The 13,910-nt window shown below is 40.4% G+C and overlaps 1 protein-coding gene across 2 annotated transcripts in view; it reads right to left on the bottom strand.

The window, feature by feature from the left end:
- The window catches only part of nbeaa (neurobeachin a), an 861,601-nt gene that overhangs the window by 594,785 nt on the left and 252,906 nt on the right, over positions 1-13,910 (bottom strand). Inside the window, exons 25-26 of one of the 2 annotated variants that reach the window (XM_060826144.1) lie at positions 11,312-11,320; positions 4,321-4,501 (exon numbers count right to left, since the gene is read on the bottom strand). In XM_060826144.1, coding sequence (XP_060682127.1) covers positions 4,321-4,501; positions 11,312-11,320 — 190 coding nt within the window. Of the gene's footprint in view, positions 1-4,320; positions 4,502-4,780; positions 4,844-11,311; positions 11,321-13,910 lie in introns of those variants that run through there. The other variant, XM_060826143.1, reaches the window with a different exon arrangement.

Raw genomic sequence — 13,910 nt, 5'->3', positions numbered from 1 at the left:
ATCAGCCAACCAACTTTCAATCCAAGTTAGTACTTTGCCCCCAATACCATACGCCCTAATTTTGCTCACTAAGCTCATAAAAGCTTGCTGAAAGTCCAGGTACACTACATCTACTGGATCTCCCTCGTCCATCTTCAGAGTTACATCCTCAAAAAATTCAAGATTAGTCAAGCATGATTTCCCCTTCATAAATCCATGCTGACTCCGACCTATCCTGTTACTATCCAGATGTGTCGTAATTTCATCCTTTATAATAGACTCCAGCGTCTTTCCCACCACTGAGGTCAAACTAACTGGTCTACAAGACAGTGGTGAGGCCACTTTTATACTGTGTGCAGTTCTGATCACCCTGTTCTAGGAATGATGTTATTAAATTGGAAAGGGTGTAGAAGAGATTTACAATGGGACTGGAGGGTTTAAGTTATAAAGAGAGGCTGGATAGGCTGGGACTTTTTTCCCTGGGGTATAGGAGGTTTATAATATTATGAGAGGCATAGATCAGTAATGGTCTTTTCCCTAGAGTGCACAGTTTTACAGCAAGGGAGAAAGATTTAAAAGCTCCCAAGGGGCAACGTCTTCACACAGAGGGCGGTAAGTACATGAAATGAACTGCCAAAGGAAGTGATAGATGTAGGTACAGTTAGAACACTTAAAAAACATTTGTACAGGTACATGAATGGGAAAGGTTTAAAGGAACATACACCAAATGCAGGCAAATGGGAAATCTGATTGGCATGGACGTGTTGGACTAAAGGATCTGTTTCTGTGCTGTATGACTCTAGAACAATGGGGAAAATGTGCTCCTCTTGTACTTTTGAAATGGAGACAGTTAAGCCTAGGAGGAATAGAAAGTGACTCCTTTGGATTTGTACCCAGAACACTCCCAGTCTGTCACACTTCCATGGCAATAGATTTCAAGGGGGCCACATTTTGTTTTGGGGTAAAAGCACGCACTGTGGTTACAGAAGATCTGAAATAAAAGTGCTGGAAAATGTCTACAGGACTGGCAGCAAAAAACGGGTTTCAAAGTAGTGTCATTTTGAATTCACAACATTAGTTCGGCTTCTCTCTCCACAAATACCACCAGGGCTGCTGAGTTTCTCCAGTATTTACAGTTTTTTATTTTCAGCTTATGTGCATAGTTTTCCAACAGACAATGGTTTACATCATGAGCTATAACAGCTCGGAAACAAAGAAAGCTGCCAATTTTAAACTGACAAGGAAGAAGATAGTGAAATTCATGTTCGAGCTAGGGGTCGACTATCATGAGGTGCTAAAAGACAGTTGGAGACTCACTTTGCTGTTTGCAGATGGAAGGACTCCAAGAAATCCCATAACTTGGGAATAGCGAGAAGATTGAAGAGGATTAAACTGAACTCCTGAAAGCTATGACAAAATTTGGTTTGACCCTGGGAGACTGGAATGTACACAGATCTCTAGACTGAAATTTAAACAGAACAGGAAGTTGCCCTGTTAATTAAATCCGTGTTAATAAACATATAGTTAGCAGTATCCGATTTGTTTAATTCTTATATAGGATTTATTTTTTATTTTAAAATGTGAAATCTTTTAATCTAATTCTTTAAGTTAATAGCTGAGAACCAAATTTCGACTTAAAATAATAGTCTGCCTTGAGACCATAAGATTGGCATTATAACTTCAGCATTGTGCACAATGTTGTTCCCTTGTTCAAAAGGGGTACAAAGATAAACCCAGCAACTACAGCTCTGTCATTTAACTTGAATGCCGGAAAACTCTTCTAGAAGTAGCAACTGAGGAAAAAATGAACAGTGATGTGAATTATAACACTGACAAAAGCATGAGGTGTGATAAGTGCGACAAAACCTGAAATCTTTATGTATCATATACATTGTTTGTTTTGGATTGTAATTTTGAACTAATGGCATATGAATTTTCAGTGAGACAGAAAAGCTTTCATGGTTAATTAATTAATAATTTTGCAGCCAAGTCATTTATTTTAAAATACAGTAAAAGGGAGAGATATTCCTAAGAGTAATGGCATTTTATTTACCTTCAGAGTGTTTATAAGTGAAAGTAACATATATCTGTAATAGGCTTCCAGATAGAGGATTCTAAAATTTTGGGGGAGGGGCTCAGGGAAACACTAACTTCAAGGAAAGCATTTGGATTTCAGTTGGGCAGTTTTTCAGAAATCTTGACTGATGTTAGAGGTGCTGAAAATGTGTTGCTGGAAAAGCACAGCAGGTCAGGCAGCATCGAAGGAGCAGGAGAATCGAAGTTTCGGGCATGAGCCCTTCTTCAGGAATCCTGAAGAAGGGCTCATGCCTGAAATGTCGATTCTCCTGCTCCTTGGATGCTGCCTGACCTGCTGCGTTTTTCCAGCAACACATTTTCAGCTCTGACCTCCAGCATCTGCAGTCCTCGCTTTCTCCTAGTTGATGTCAGATGTGTAAAATACTTGCTCCTGAAAAAGGGAGGCAGTTTCGGACTGTTTAAAATCAGCTATATAAAAGTATAAGAAGTTTAGTTTAAAAGTTCCAGAGAAGTGTTTGGATACAACCCTGCCAAAGTTCAAACTCATTTACATGAAGGCTTCAGAAAGATGCTATCCCAAGATGGAGAATTTAACCCACACTTAACTTAAGTCAAGTCATGTAGCTATGAAATTAAAGGTGTGAGCACTGAAACTTAATGTTTTGGGGATTAATGAGGTTGCATTTTACCCTGTGTTTTGAAATCTTTAAAATGTATCATATAAAAATAGTTTAGGTCATTCTATTTTATCTTCATTTACTTTCCATAATAAACCTCTGTTTTATTGTTAAATTCGAACCTGCACGATTGTGCGCTTGTGTTCAGATGAAAGACTACAATGGCAGTACATAAAGAACCTATTGAGCCAGAAGTAGCTGTAATAACATCATAAGAACATAAGAATTAAGAGCAGGTGTCGGCCATCTGGCCCTTTGAGCCTTTCCTATCATTCGGTAAGATCATGGCTGATCTTTTTGTGGTCTCAGCTCCACTTACCTGCCCTCTCATCTTAACCTTTAATTCCTTCACCCTTAGTTCAGAATATTATCATGGCTTTAAAGCCAATTACATTGACTGCATCACTGGGCAGGGAATTCCGAAGATTCACAACCCTCAGGGTGAAGAAGTTCCTTCTCAATTCAGCCTGAATTAGTTCTCCCTTATTTTGAGGCAATGTACTCTTGTACTAGTTTCACCCACCTGTGGAAACATCCTCTTTACTTCTATCTTATCTATTCCCTTCATAATTTTATATGTTTCTATAAGGTCCCTCTCATTCTTCTAAATTCCAATGAATATAATCCCAGTCTCTCCTCATAAGCCAACCCCCTCAACCTAGTGAACCTTCTCTGCATCCTTTTTAGTGCCAGTCCATCCTTTCTCAAGTAAGGAGACCAAAACTGCACACAATACTCCAGGTGTGGCCAACACCTGCACAGCTGCACCATAACCCCTCTGTTTTTGAGCTCAATCCCTTTAGCAATGAAGAACAAAATTCCATTTGCTGCCTTAATTATCTGTTGCACCTGCAGACCAACCATCTGTAATTCATACACAAGGACATCCAGGTCCCTCTGCATAGCAGCATGCTGCAACATTTTACCATTCAAATATAATAGTCCTTTTTCACTGTTATTCTGACCAAAATGAATAACTTCACATTTATTAACATTGTACTCCATCTGCCAGACCTTTGCCCATTCACTTAAACTATGTCCATCAACTGCGATCATAACATAAGTAACGAGAAACTGTTTATTTGTTTAATTTAAAGCATGATCATAGAATCATGCAGCATAGGAGAGGTCCCCTGGCCCATCAGAACTGTACCACCAAAACTTGCCTCCAAAAGAATGCAGCTTTGAGTGAGTTTCCTTTTGCCATTCAATATGATAAAATAATATAAAAATTGAAAAACTGATGGGTCATTGTTTGGCTGTTAAAGTTCAAATTTCTCTTTTGAAGTTTTTGGGCATAATGGAGATCGCAACAAAATGTTGAGTAATAGCAGAAGGACTGAAAACTAGATGGAACAGATTTGAAGTGATTGACAAAAGAACCAAAAACAAGAGGAGTGAAAAGATAGATATTCAACAAATAGTTACAGTCTGGAATGTATGGTGTGAAAGAGGAATGCAAGTAATGTGATCATAGGGGAACTGAATTAGCACTATAAATTAAAAAGAGAATTGCAAAACCACACAAACTTGCTAGATTGCTCTTGCAAAAAGCTCGAGCTGGATGGGCCTCCTTTTGATCTGCAATATTTCTAAAAAGTTACACATGTAAAATTTAAACACTTACCAAGTCTCAGGCACTGCCGCATTAAGCCTCCAGATGACATGTTTTTTTCTGCTTCAATCTCACTGAAATTGAGGGAGCTTGAGAAAACTAAGACATCAACCATGGCCATCAGCCTGTTTAAGAACGTTACTGCTGTCTCTGTCGACATGCCTTGAGTTGCCTCTATGTTTTCCAGTTCCGTCTTTTTTTACGAAAAGGAAGAGACGAATCATATTTGCAAGGTGACGACAAGTGTTTTTTTCTTAGAAATTCTTACACACTGTATTTTGTGTATTGTTGAAAATTACAGAAAAATACGTACGAGCTAGTGTTTCAATTATCAGATTATTTACCAGAAAAAGCACATTTTGATAGTAGCAGCTTACATGACTCTAATACAATGAAAATGAAGTAGAACTCTTCAATTATTTTATCTAAGATAAAATATATATGCAGCATATATAATTTTTTTTAAACTTACGATTGACTTGCCCGGGCTGTGGAGTCTCCCACTATCCACTGGGGCTCTCGAGTCCACTGGGTTGGTCTTTTGAAGATAGCAGCAGTTTTTACAACACGTGAGAGGAAAAGTGGGTATAACAAAGTTTATGAAGTAAATTTGTACATATACAGTATGGGCCAGTGATACAAAAAATTACTTGCAAGTAAGATACTAGAAAATTATATATGCTGTATATGTTCACAGGCAATTGGATATTGTATTTCAGTAACTTAACAGCATTCTCTTTGGATACTTCATAAGATTATTGAGATTAATTCCAGGATGCCTTCTGAAACAAATTTAAGACTTTTTGAAAGAATGTTTAAGATATTCTGAGAGAGAAAATAAAGTTATTCAAATAATATATTCTCTTACTACTTTTGCCAAAAGAATCTCAGTTACTAAGCATAAAATTACAAAGTTTAATGTCAATCACTCATGTAATTGAAGTGCAATGAGTCAATTGGTTATAAGCTTGCTTTTGTAAAATGGTACCTAAAAATTTTCCATTTTGAGGACAGTGAAGTCCAATTATTTTTCCAAGTTGATGGCACCTCAGTAACATGAATTTTAATATAGTTTGTGTGTCAGCAATTATTATATAAGCTAACCTTTTTAGCATTCTTCTGGCCACACACACCTAAATTCCTTTCACAGTTCAATTAAATACTTCTCACATCTCTCATGATTCTCAGCTTCTAAATGATATTTATACATTGATCAATTTTGAGAACTTGCATTTTGCCAAAAATATTTTCAGTTGCCATTTAGTATTTCAATCGCTTTTAAAAAACAGTTGCATTAACAGTCATGCAAAAGGATTATATTGGTCATGAATGACATGTTTTACCAATCAATACCTTTTAGGATATGAAATATTTGAACAAATAGCGTAAATTTTGTAAATATTAAATGTTTGTGGGAGGTGATTTTCCATGAAGGGTCTCCCACTCATCTGACATAATTTCAGCAGGAAATACCTCTAAATTTTCAGTAAAATATTTCTGCTGAGTTTTGGGGGTTTCCATAGCACATCTGCTAAAGCTATAGCAGAAAAAAGGAAAGCCCACCTTGATAACTGCCTTTTTGTCCTAAATACTTACCTCTCACCCTATACATATTTTTCCCAAAGTCAATTTTCTGTTTCAGATACTGAAAAACAAGCCAGATTGTTCTATGATAAACAAAATTTCCAAATTCCTCATGGAAATTTTGGGAAAGAATTACATTAGATAAAATTGAGATATTACCTATTCCCAATATCAAGTGATTAGAGAGAAGATGCAAAACTTTTCAAATAAATTAACCAGAAGTAAGCTCAAAAAGTAAAAATACTACTAACCTTAGAAGTCTGGACATGCAATATGGAAAAAGAGAAAACACAAAGGGAAGAATTAATAAAGAAAAATAACACAAATTAAATCCTAAAATTATAAAGTCTTATTTAGTAAATTCATTCTTGAAAAACTCTATTCAGGTTTAGCAACAATAGAAGTTTACTATGGATCTAACATAGTCGGCCCAGTCTTTTACCAACAATTATCCGAGGAGCTTTAAATCAGATGACAAGTATTAATCATTTTGATGGATGGATGAAGGAATGGACAGACTGACAGTCAAACAGATGGATGAATGAATGAATGTTTTATTGAATGAATAAATAATTTTATTGTTGTTTGTATTTTCTAATGAGAAAAATCTATAGAATACAGTAAACACCTTTTCACTGTCGTCATAATCCAGCGCCATTTTGAATAGTTTTAAGAGTAAGAAAGAAAATAGAAAGATAGAGCTTAAAGAGAGAGTCCATCAGTCCTGAGCCAAGTCATCATCAACACCTGCGCCACCATCCCTCCTCCTCCACCTCACCATCATCTACACCAGATCCAACCACTGATAAATTGGCCACTCTTCAGGTACTATCTTTTGCCACTGGGCCAATTCTCCTCCACCACTGACTCGACGCCATCTGCACCAGACCGACCAACATCACAGTCACATCTCTCGCCACTAGGCCCACCTTGATGTTGCTGCGATGGTCTTCTGCCACCACTTCACCGCCACTAGAACCAACCGACAACAAAGTCACCAATCCTCAGGCGCCATTTTTCATCTCTAGGCCCACTTCGCCAACGTCGCTTCTGCAATGTAGCAGCTGCAGATTCCAAAGCCAGGTCCTGTGTTCACCCCAGAAATGTAAGGGCTCACTCATCATGACCAAAAGCTCCGCGCTGGGCCCTATCACCACTGCCATGAGATCCACGCTGGACCCATTAGTCACTGACGAGGTCCGCGTGGGGGCCAACTTGAGTCAGCCATGGACTTCCTCATCGCCACCAATACCATCTAAGCTCAGGGCTAGTGGTAAGTAAAAAAAAGGACAAAAAAAAGAAAAAAGTGGTCGGATCATTCGAGTCCCAGGTCAAGAGTCCTGCCCTGCCACCATCTTTAGTATGTGTGGTCTTTCAAAACCAGAAGTAGATAAATGTTTTCAAATGCAAAAAAAGACTGAAAATAAAATGTTATTGCTATACTACACATTTTATTTGTTGAAAACTGTTTAGCGGATTAAACACTATCACCCAACACTGGAATATCACAAAGATTAAAACTTTATATACAATACTAATCAAACAATCAGAATTTGCATAAGGCGAATGTTTAGAGACTTAAAGATGACTCTACACTCCAATGCACCACGGAGTTATGGATGCATACACCAGCCATGGACAGGAATTTTGATCAAGAGTACAAACTTAGTACAGTTTGTATTCTTGATCAAAGGGTACAGTATGTGGCCACAGGGATAGTGCAGGAGGGAGGGTTTTGGATTCTTGAATAGTTGGGACTCTTTCTGGGATGGGTGAGATCTCTACAAGCAGGATGGTCTTCATCTGAACCAGAGGGATACCAATATCCTGGGGGAGAAATTTGCTCAGGTTGTTGGGGTGGGTTTAAACTAATCCAGCAGGAGGATGGTAGCCAAAATTGTAGTTCAAGTACAGAAAAGGTTGAGAGTAGGGAGGTCCGAAATCAAGTTTCAGGGACGCAAAATGGCACCGGCATGCAAGAAGTTGGTTTGAAGTGTGTCTACTTCAATGCCAGGAGCATCCGGAATAAGGTGGGTGAACTTGCAGCATGGGTTGGTACCTGGGACTTCGATGTTGTGGATATTTTGGAGACATGGATAGAGCAGGCACAGGAATGGTTGCTGCAGGTTCCAGGGTTTAGATGTTTCAGTAAGAACAGAGAAGATAGTAGAAGAGGGGGAGGTGTGGCATTGTTTGTCAAGGGCAGTATTACAGTTGCTGAAATGATGTTTGGGGACTCGTCAACTGAGGTAGTTTGGGCTGATGTTAGAAACAGGAAAGGAGAGGTCATCCTGTTGGGAGTTTTTTTTAATAGGCCTCCAAATAGTTCCAGAGATGTAGAGGAAAGGATAGCAAAGATGATTCTAGATAGGAGTGAGAGGGACAGGGTAGTTGTCATGGGGGACTTCAACTTTCCAAATATTGACTAGGAACACTATTGTACAAATACTATAGATGGGTTAGTTTTTGTCCAGTGTGTGCAGGAGGGCTTCCTGACACAGTATGTAGACAGGACAACAAGGGGCGAAGCCACATTAGATTTGGCACTGAGTAATGAGCCCAGTCAGGTGTTAGACTTGGAAGTAGGTGAGCATTTTGGTGATAGCGAAAAACATGTTTACTTTAGTGATAGAAAGGGATAGGTGTATACCACTGGGCAAGAGTTACAGCTGGGGGGAAAGGCAATTACAATGCGATTAGGCAAGATTTAGGAAGCATAGGATGGGGAAGGAAATTGCAGGGGATGGGCACATTGGAAAAGTGGAGCTTATTCAAGTAAAAGCTCCCGAGTGTCCTAGATAAGTATGTACCTGTCAGGCAGGGAGGAAGCTGTAGAGCGCGGGACCATGGTTTACAAAGGAAGTGGAATCTCTGGTCAAGAGGAAGGCGGCGGCTTATGTTAGGATGAGATGTGAAGGCTCAGTTAGGGTGCTTGAGAGTTACAAGGTAGCCAGGAAAGACCTAAAGAAAGAGCTCAGAAGAGACAGGAGACGACATAAGAAGTTGTTGGTGGATAGGATGAGGGTAAACCCTAAGGCTTTCTATAGGCAATTAAGGAGTAAAAGAATAACGAGAGTAAGATTAGTGCCAATCAAGGATAGTAGTGGGAAGTTGTGTGTGGAGTCAGAGGAGATAGGGGAATATTTTTTGACAGCATTCACTCCAGAAAACGACAATGTTGTCGAGGAGAATACTGAGATACAGGCTACTAGACTAGGTGGGATTGAGGTTCACAAGGAAGAGGTATTAGAAATCCTGCAGAGTGTGAAAATAGATAAGTTCCCCGGGCCGGATGGAATTTATCCTAGGATCCTCTTGGAGGCCAGGGAGGAGATTGCCAAGCCTTTGGCATTGACCTTTAAATTGTCATTGTCTGCAGGAATAGTGCCAGAAGACTGGAGGATAGCAAATGTGGTTCCCCTGTTCAAGAAGGAGAGGAGAGATAACCCTGGTAATTATAGACCAGTGAGCCTTACTTCAGTTGTTGGTAAAGTGCTGGAAAAAGTTATAAAAGTGAGAGCATTCATAATCATCTAGAAAAGAATAATTTGATTAGAGATAGTCAGCATGGTTTTGTGAAGGGCAGTTTGTGAGGCACAAATCTTATTGAGTTTTTTGAGAAGGTGACCAAACAGGTAGAGGAGAGTAAACTGGTTGATGTGGTGTATATGGATTTCAGCAAGGCATTCGATAAGGATCCCCACAGTAGGCTATTGTACAAAATGCTGAGGAATGAGGTTGTGGGAGATATAGCACTTTGGATCATTAATTGGCTTGCTGAAAGAAGACAGAGGGTGGTGGTTGATGGGAAATGTTCATCCTGGAGTCCAGTTACTAGCGGTGTACCGCAAGGATCGGTGTTGGGTCCACTGCTGTTCGTCATTTTTATAAATGACCTGGATGAGGGCGTAGAAGGGTGGGTTAGTAAATTTTCGGACACCACTAAGGTCGGTGGAGTTGTGGATAGTGACGAAGGATGTTGTAGGTTACAGAGAGACATAGATAAGCTGCAGAGCTGAGCTGAGAGGTGGCAAATGGAGTTTAATGTGGACAAGTGTGTGGTGATTCACTTTGGTCGAAGTAACTGGAATGTAAAGTACTGGGCTCATGGTAAGATTCTTGATAGTTTTAGATGAACAGAGAGATCTCAGTGTCCATGTATACAGATCCTTGAAACTTGCCACCCAGGTTGACAGGGTTGTTAAGGCGGCTTACAGTGTTTTAGCTTTTTTCAATAGTGGGATCGAGTTCTGGAACCATGAGGTTGTGCTGCAGTTGTACAGAGCTCTGGCATGGTTGCACTTGGAGTATTGTGTAAGTTCTGGTCACCGCATTCTAAGGAGGATGTGGAAGCTTTGAAAAAGGTGCAGAGGAGATTTAGTAGGATGTTGCCTGGTATGGAGGGAAGGTCTTAAGAGCAAAGGCTGAGAGACTTGAGGCTGTTTTCGTGAGACAGAAAGTTAAGAGGTGACTTAATAGAGACATAAGATAATCAGAGGGTTAGATAGTGTGGACAGGGAGAGCCTTTCCCCAAGTATGGTGACAGCGAGCACAAGGGGGCATACTTTAAATTGAGAGGTGATAGATATAGGACAGATGTCAGAGTAGTTTCTTTACTCAGTGTAGTAAGGATATGGAATGCTTTGCCTGCAACGGTAGTAGATTTGCCAACTTAAATGTACTTAAAGTCGTCATTGGACAAGAACATAGATGTACATGGAATAGTGTAAGTTAGATGGGCTTCAGACTGGTATGACAGGTCAGCGCAACATTTGTACTGCGCTGTTATGTTCTATGTTCTAATTAGCTAACATGGTGGCTTTGGATATGTAAAAGGCCTTAAATATTCAGAGCTTTAATAAAAGTCAAATATTTGACAATTCAAATAAGACTTTCTGCGCTTACATTTTGCAGAAGTTGCAACAAACAATTTCATCACTTGAAGCAAAAGTTTTCAACTTTCTTTCAAACTAAGGTTCTTAAATTTGGTTGTTTGGTTTTGCAGTTTATTCATAGTTATTTTAATATTCCCTTTTCTCTGCCATAACTATATTTATTCAGAAAGCTGTCCTCAATGAACAAACTTCCACTGCATAAAATTCTTTACCTGGGACAACTGTCCTGTGTGCATGTTCTTTCAAGTTCAAATGGTATAGCATGGATAAGATGGTCATCCTTCTGGTCCACCTAGAACAGTCTTGCTGAGTAAACAATCTAACGTTTACTGCATTACTGCAAATATTTTTAGATTACTCAAAGACTTGCATTACCACAGAGATGGTAGGAGCCTCAAGTTTTTCTACAACTAGATCCTTACATGCTCTGAAATGGTCCTTGTGACCTCAACACAATAAGTGGTACAGACAGCATTCAATCAAGTATTAGCAATTTCAGATCCATAAATAAACCTCACCCCAACCTTTCCACCCTCATTCAATCATTGTGAAGTGTGTGTGTGTGTGTGTGTGTGTGTGTGTGTGTGTGTGTGTGTGTGTGTGTGTGTGTGTAGTGGTGTCTGCAGTGAAGACTATGCACAAAATCTCTAATTGTTTGTCAATAGAAATTGTTTGTACAGTCTTCCATTGGCTATCACCATACATCCTCTCAGTTGTTGTCTCTGCACACAACTCTGTACCTCTCAAACTTAGAATCTGAACTCTTTGTTTGATAGCATTGGAAGAATTTCACCAAAACCACTACACAGTCACAGTTTTCCATCCTACATACAGTATATAACAAATTTTTCCCCAACACATTAGAGGAAGCACAGTAGTTTGATTCCATCCTTGGGTGACACTTTGTGTGGAGTTTGCACACTCTTCCCCCATGCTTGCGTGGATTTCAGCTGGATACTCTGGTTTCCTTTCACAGCCCAAAGACGTGCAGTTTGGTGGATTGGCCATGGTAAATCATCCCATAGTGTTCCGGGATAGTAAATGCGAGCTCACAGGGTCTGAAAAGGGATACGTTTTGGAGGGCCGGTGCAGATTAGATGGGCCAAATTGGCCTCTTTCGACAGTGATGGGGGCTTATGATTCTAATTTATATCATAATGCGTAACCGTGCACAAATACTTTGGGGGAGACAGTGCCTCAAGTGCTTAACATTATTGCTTCACAACGTCCAGGATCTGGGTTGGATTCCAGCCTTGGGTGACTGTGTAGAGTTTGAACGTGCACCCAGTGTCTGTATGAGTTTCCGCTGGAAACTCCGGTTTCCTCCCATAGCCCTAAGACATACAGATTAGGTAAATAGATTCAGCTGAATTGTCCACAATGTCCAGGGATGTGCAGATTAGATGGATTAGCCATGACTAATGCTGTGTCACAGGATAGGGTTTGGTTGGGGGGAGGGGGTCCGCTGGGTCTGGATGGGATGCTCTTCAGAAGATTTGTGCAGACTAAATGGGACAAATATTCTCTTTCCGCATGGTCTTGATTCAGTGGTTCTATACAACTAGACACTCAGGAGATTGTTCTTCTTTGTTAAACAACACAGCACAGGAACAGGCCCACTGGCCATCCAAGCCTGCACCAACACATTTTGCCCTTCCATATTAAAACTGTCTTCACTTACAGAATCTGTATCCCTCTATTCCCTTCCAATACATGTATTCATCCATTTCCCCCTCACAACTTGAATCTGTGTCCCCTAGTAATTGACTCCTCCACCTTGTGGGGAAATAAACTCATACTTCCTACTCTAACTATGCCATTCACAATCTTATAAACTTTTATTGGGTTGCCCTTCAACCTCATGCATTCCAGTGAAAACAAACCCAGTCTATCCAAACTTTCTTCATAGTTAAAATCCGCATAACAGGCAACGTCCTGGTAAACCTTCTCTGTACTCTCTCGAAAGTATCCACACCCTTCTCTGTAGTGAGGTGACCAGAACTGTACGCAATATTCCAAGTGTGGCCAAATTAAAGTTCTGTAAAGCTGCAGCATAACTGGTCTATCCTTATCCTCAATGCTCCTTCCAACGAAGGCAAGCACACTACCGGTCATTTTGACAACCTTATCTAACTATGCTGCCACCTTCAGTGAGCTATGGACTTGCACACCCAGATGTCTCTGCACATCAATACTTCTGCCATTCACTGTATAAATTCAATCTGTACTTGACTTTCCAAAATGCATCACCTCACATTTTTCCAGATTGAACTCCATCTGCCATCTTTCTGCCCATGCTTCCAATCTCTGCTATTTGTGATCTACATCAATGATTTGGAGGAAAACATAGTTGGTCTAATTAGTAAGCTTGTGGATGATACAAAGTTTGGTGGAGTTGTGGATAGTTAGGAGGATTGTCAGAGGATACAACAGGGTTTGCATCAGAGACCCCAGCACTGATCCCTGTGGAATACCACTAGTCACAGCCCTCCTTTCTGAAAAGGATCCTTCCATCACTATCCTCTGTATCCTATGACTAAGCCAATTCTGCATCCATCTTGGCAGCTCACCCCGATACCATGTGACTTTTGCACCAGTCTGCCATGAGGGACCTTGTCAAAGGCTTTACTGAAGCCTATGCAGGTAACATCAACCTGTTTTTCCCTCAATCATCATCATCATCTCCTCAAAAAACTCAATCAAGTTCATGAGGCACGACCTCCCCTACACAAAACCATGTTGTTCATCGCTAATCAGTCCATTTGCTCTTAATTCTTATAGATCTTGTCCCGAAGACTTTTTCCATTAATTTCTCTACAACTGATGGAGACTCAAAGCCTGTAATTTCCTGGATTATCCACATTATCCTTTTTCAACAATGGGACAACATCCCATCCACCGCCTCCAACCTCATAGTCACACAACCCCGCACCGCCCGTTTCTACCTCCTGCCCAAAATCCACAAACCTGCCTGCCCCGGCCGACCCATTGTCTCAGACTGCTCGTGCCCCACCGAACTCATCTCCCAATACCTCGACACGGTCCTCTCCCCTTTAGTCCAAGAACTCCCCACCTACGTTCGGGACACCACCCACGCCCTCCACCTCCTCCAGGATTTTCGCT

Source organism: Hemiscyllium ocellatum, chromosome 6 (assembly GCF_020745735.1).
Source record: "Hemiscyllium ocellatum isolate sHemOce1 chromosome 6, sHemOce1.pat.X.cur, whole genome shotgun sequence".
In the NCBI taxonomy this organism is placed as follows: Eukaryota; Metazoa; Chordata; class Chondrichthyes; order Orectolobiformes; family Hemiscylliidae; genus Hemiscyllium; species Hemiscyllium ocellatum.
Note: the sequence above shows the minus strand (reverse complement) of the source record. Positions and strands in the feature narration are given on the sequence as shown.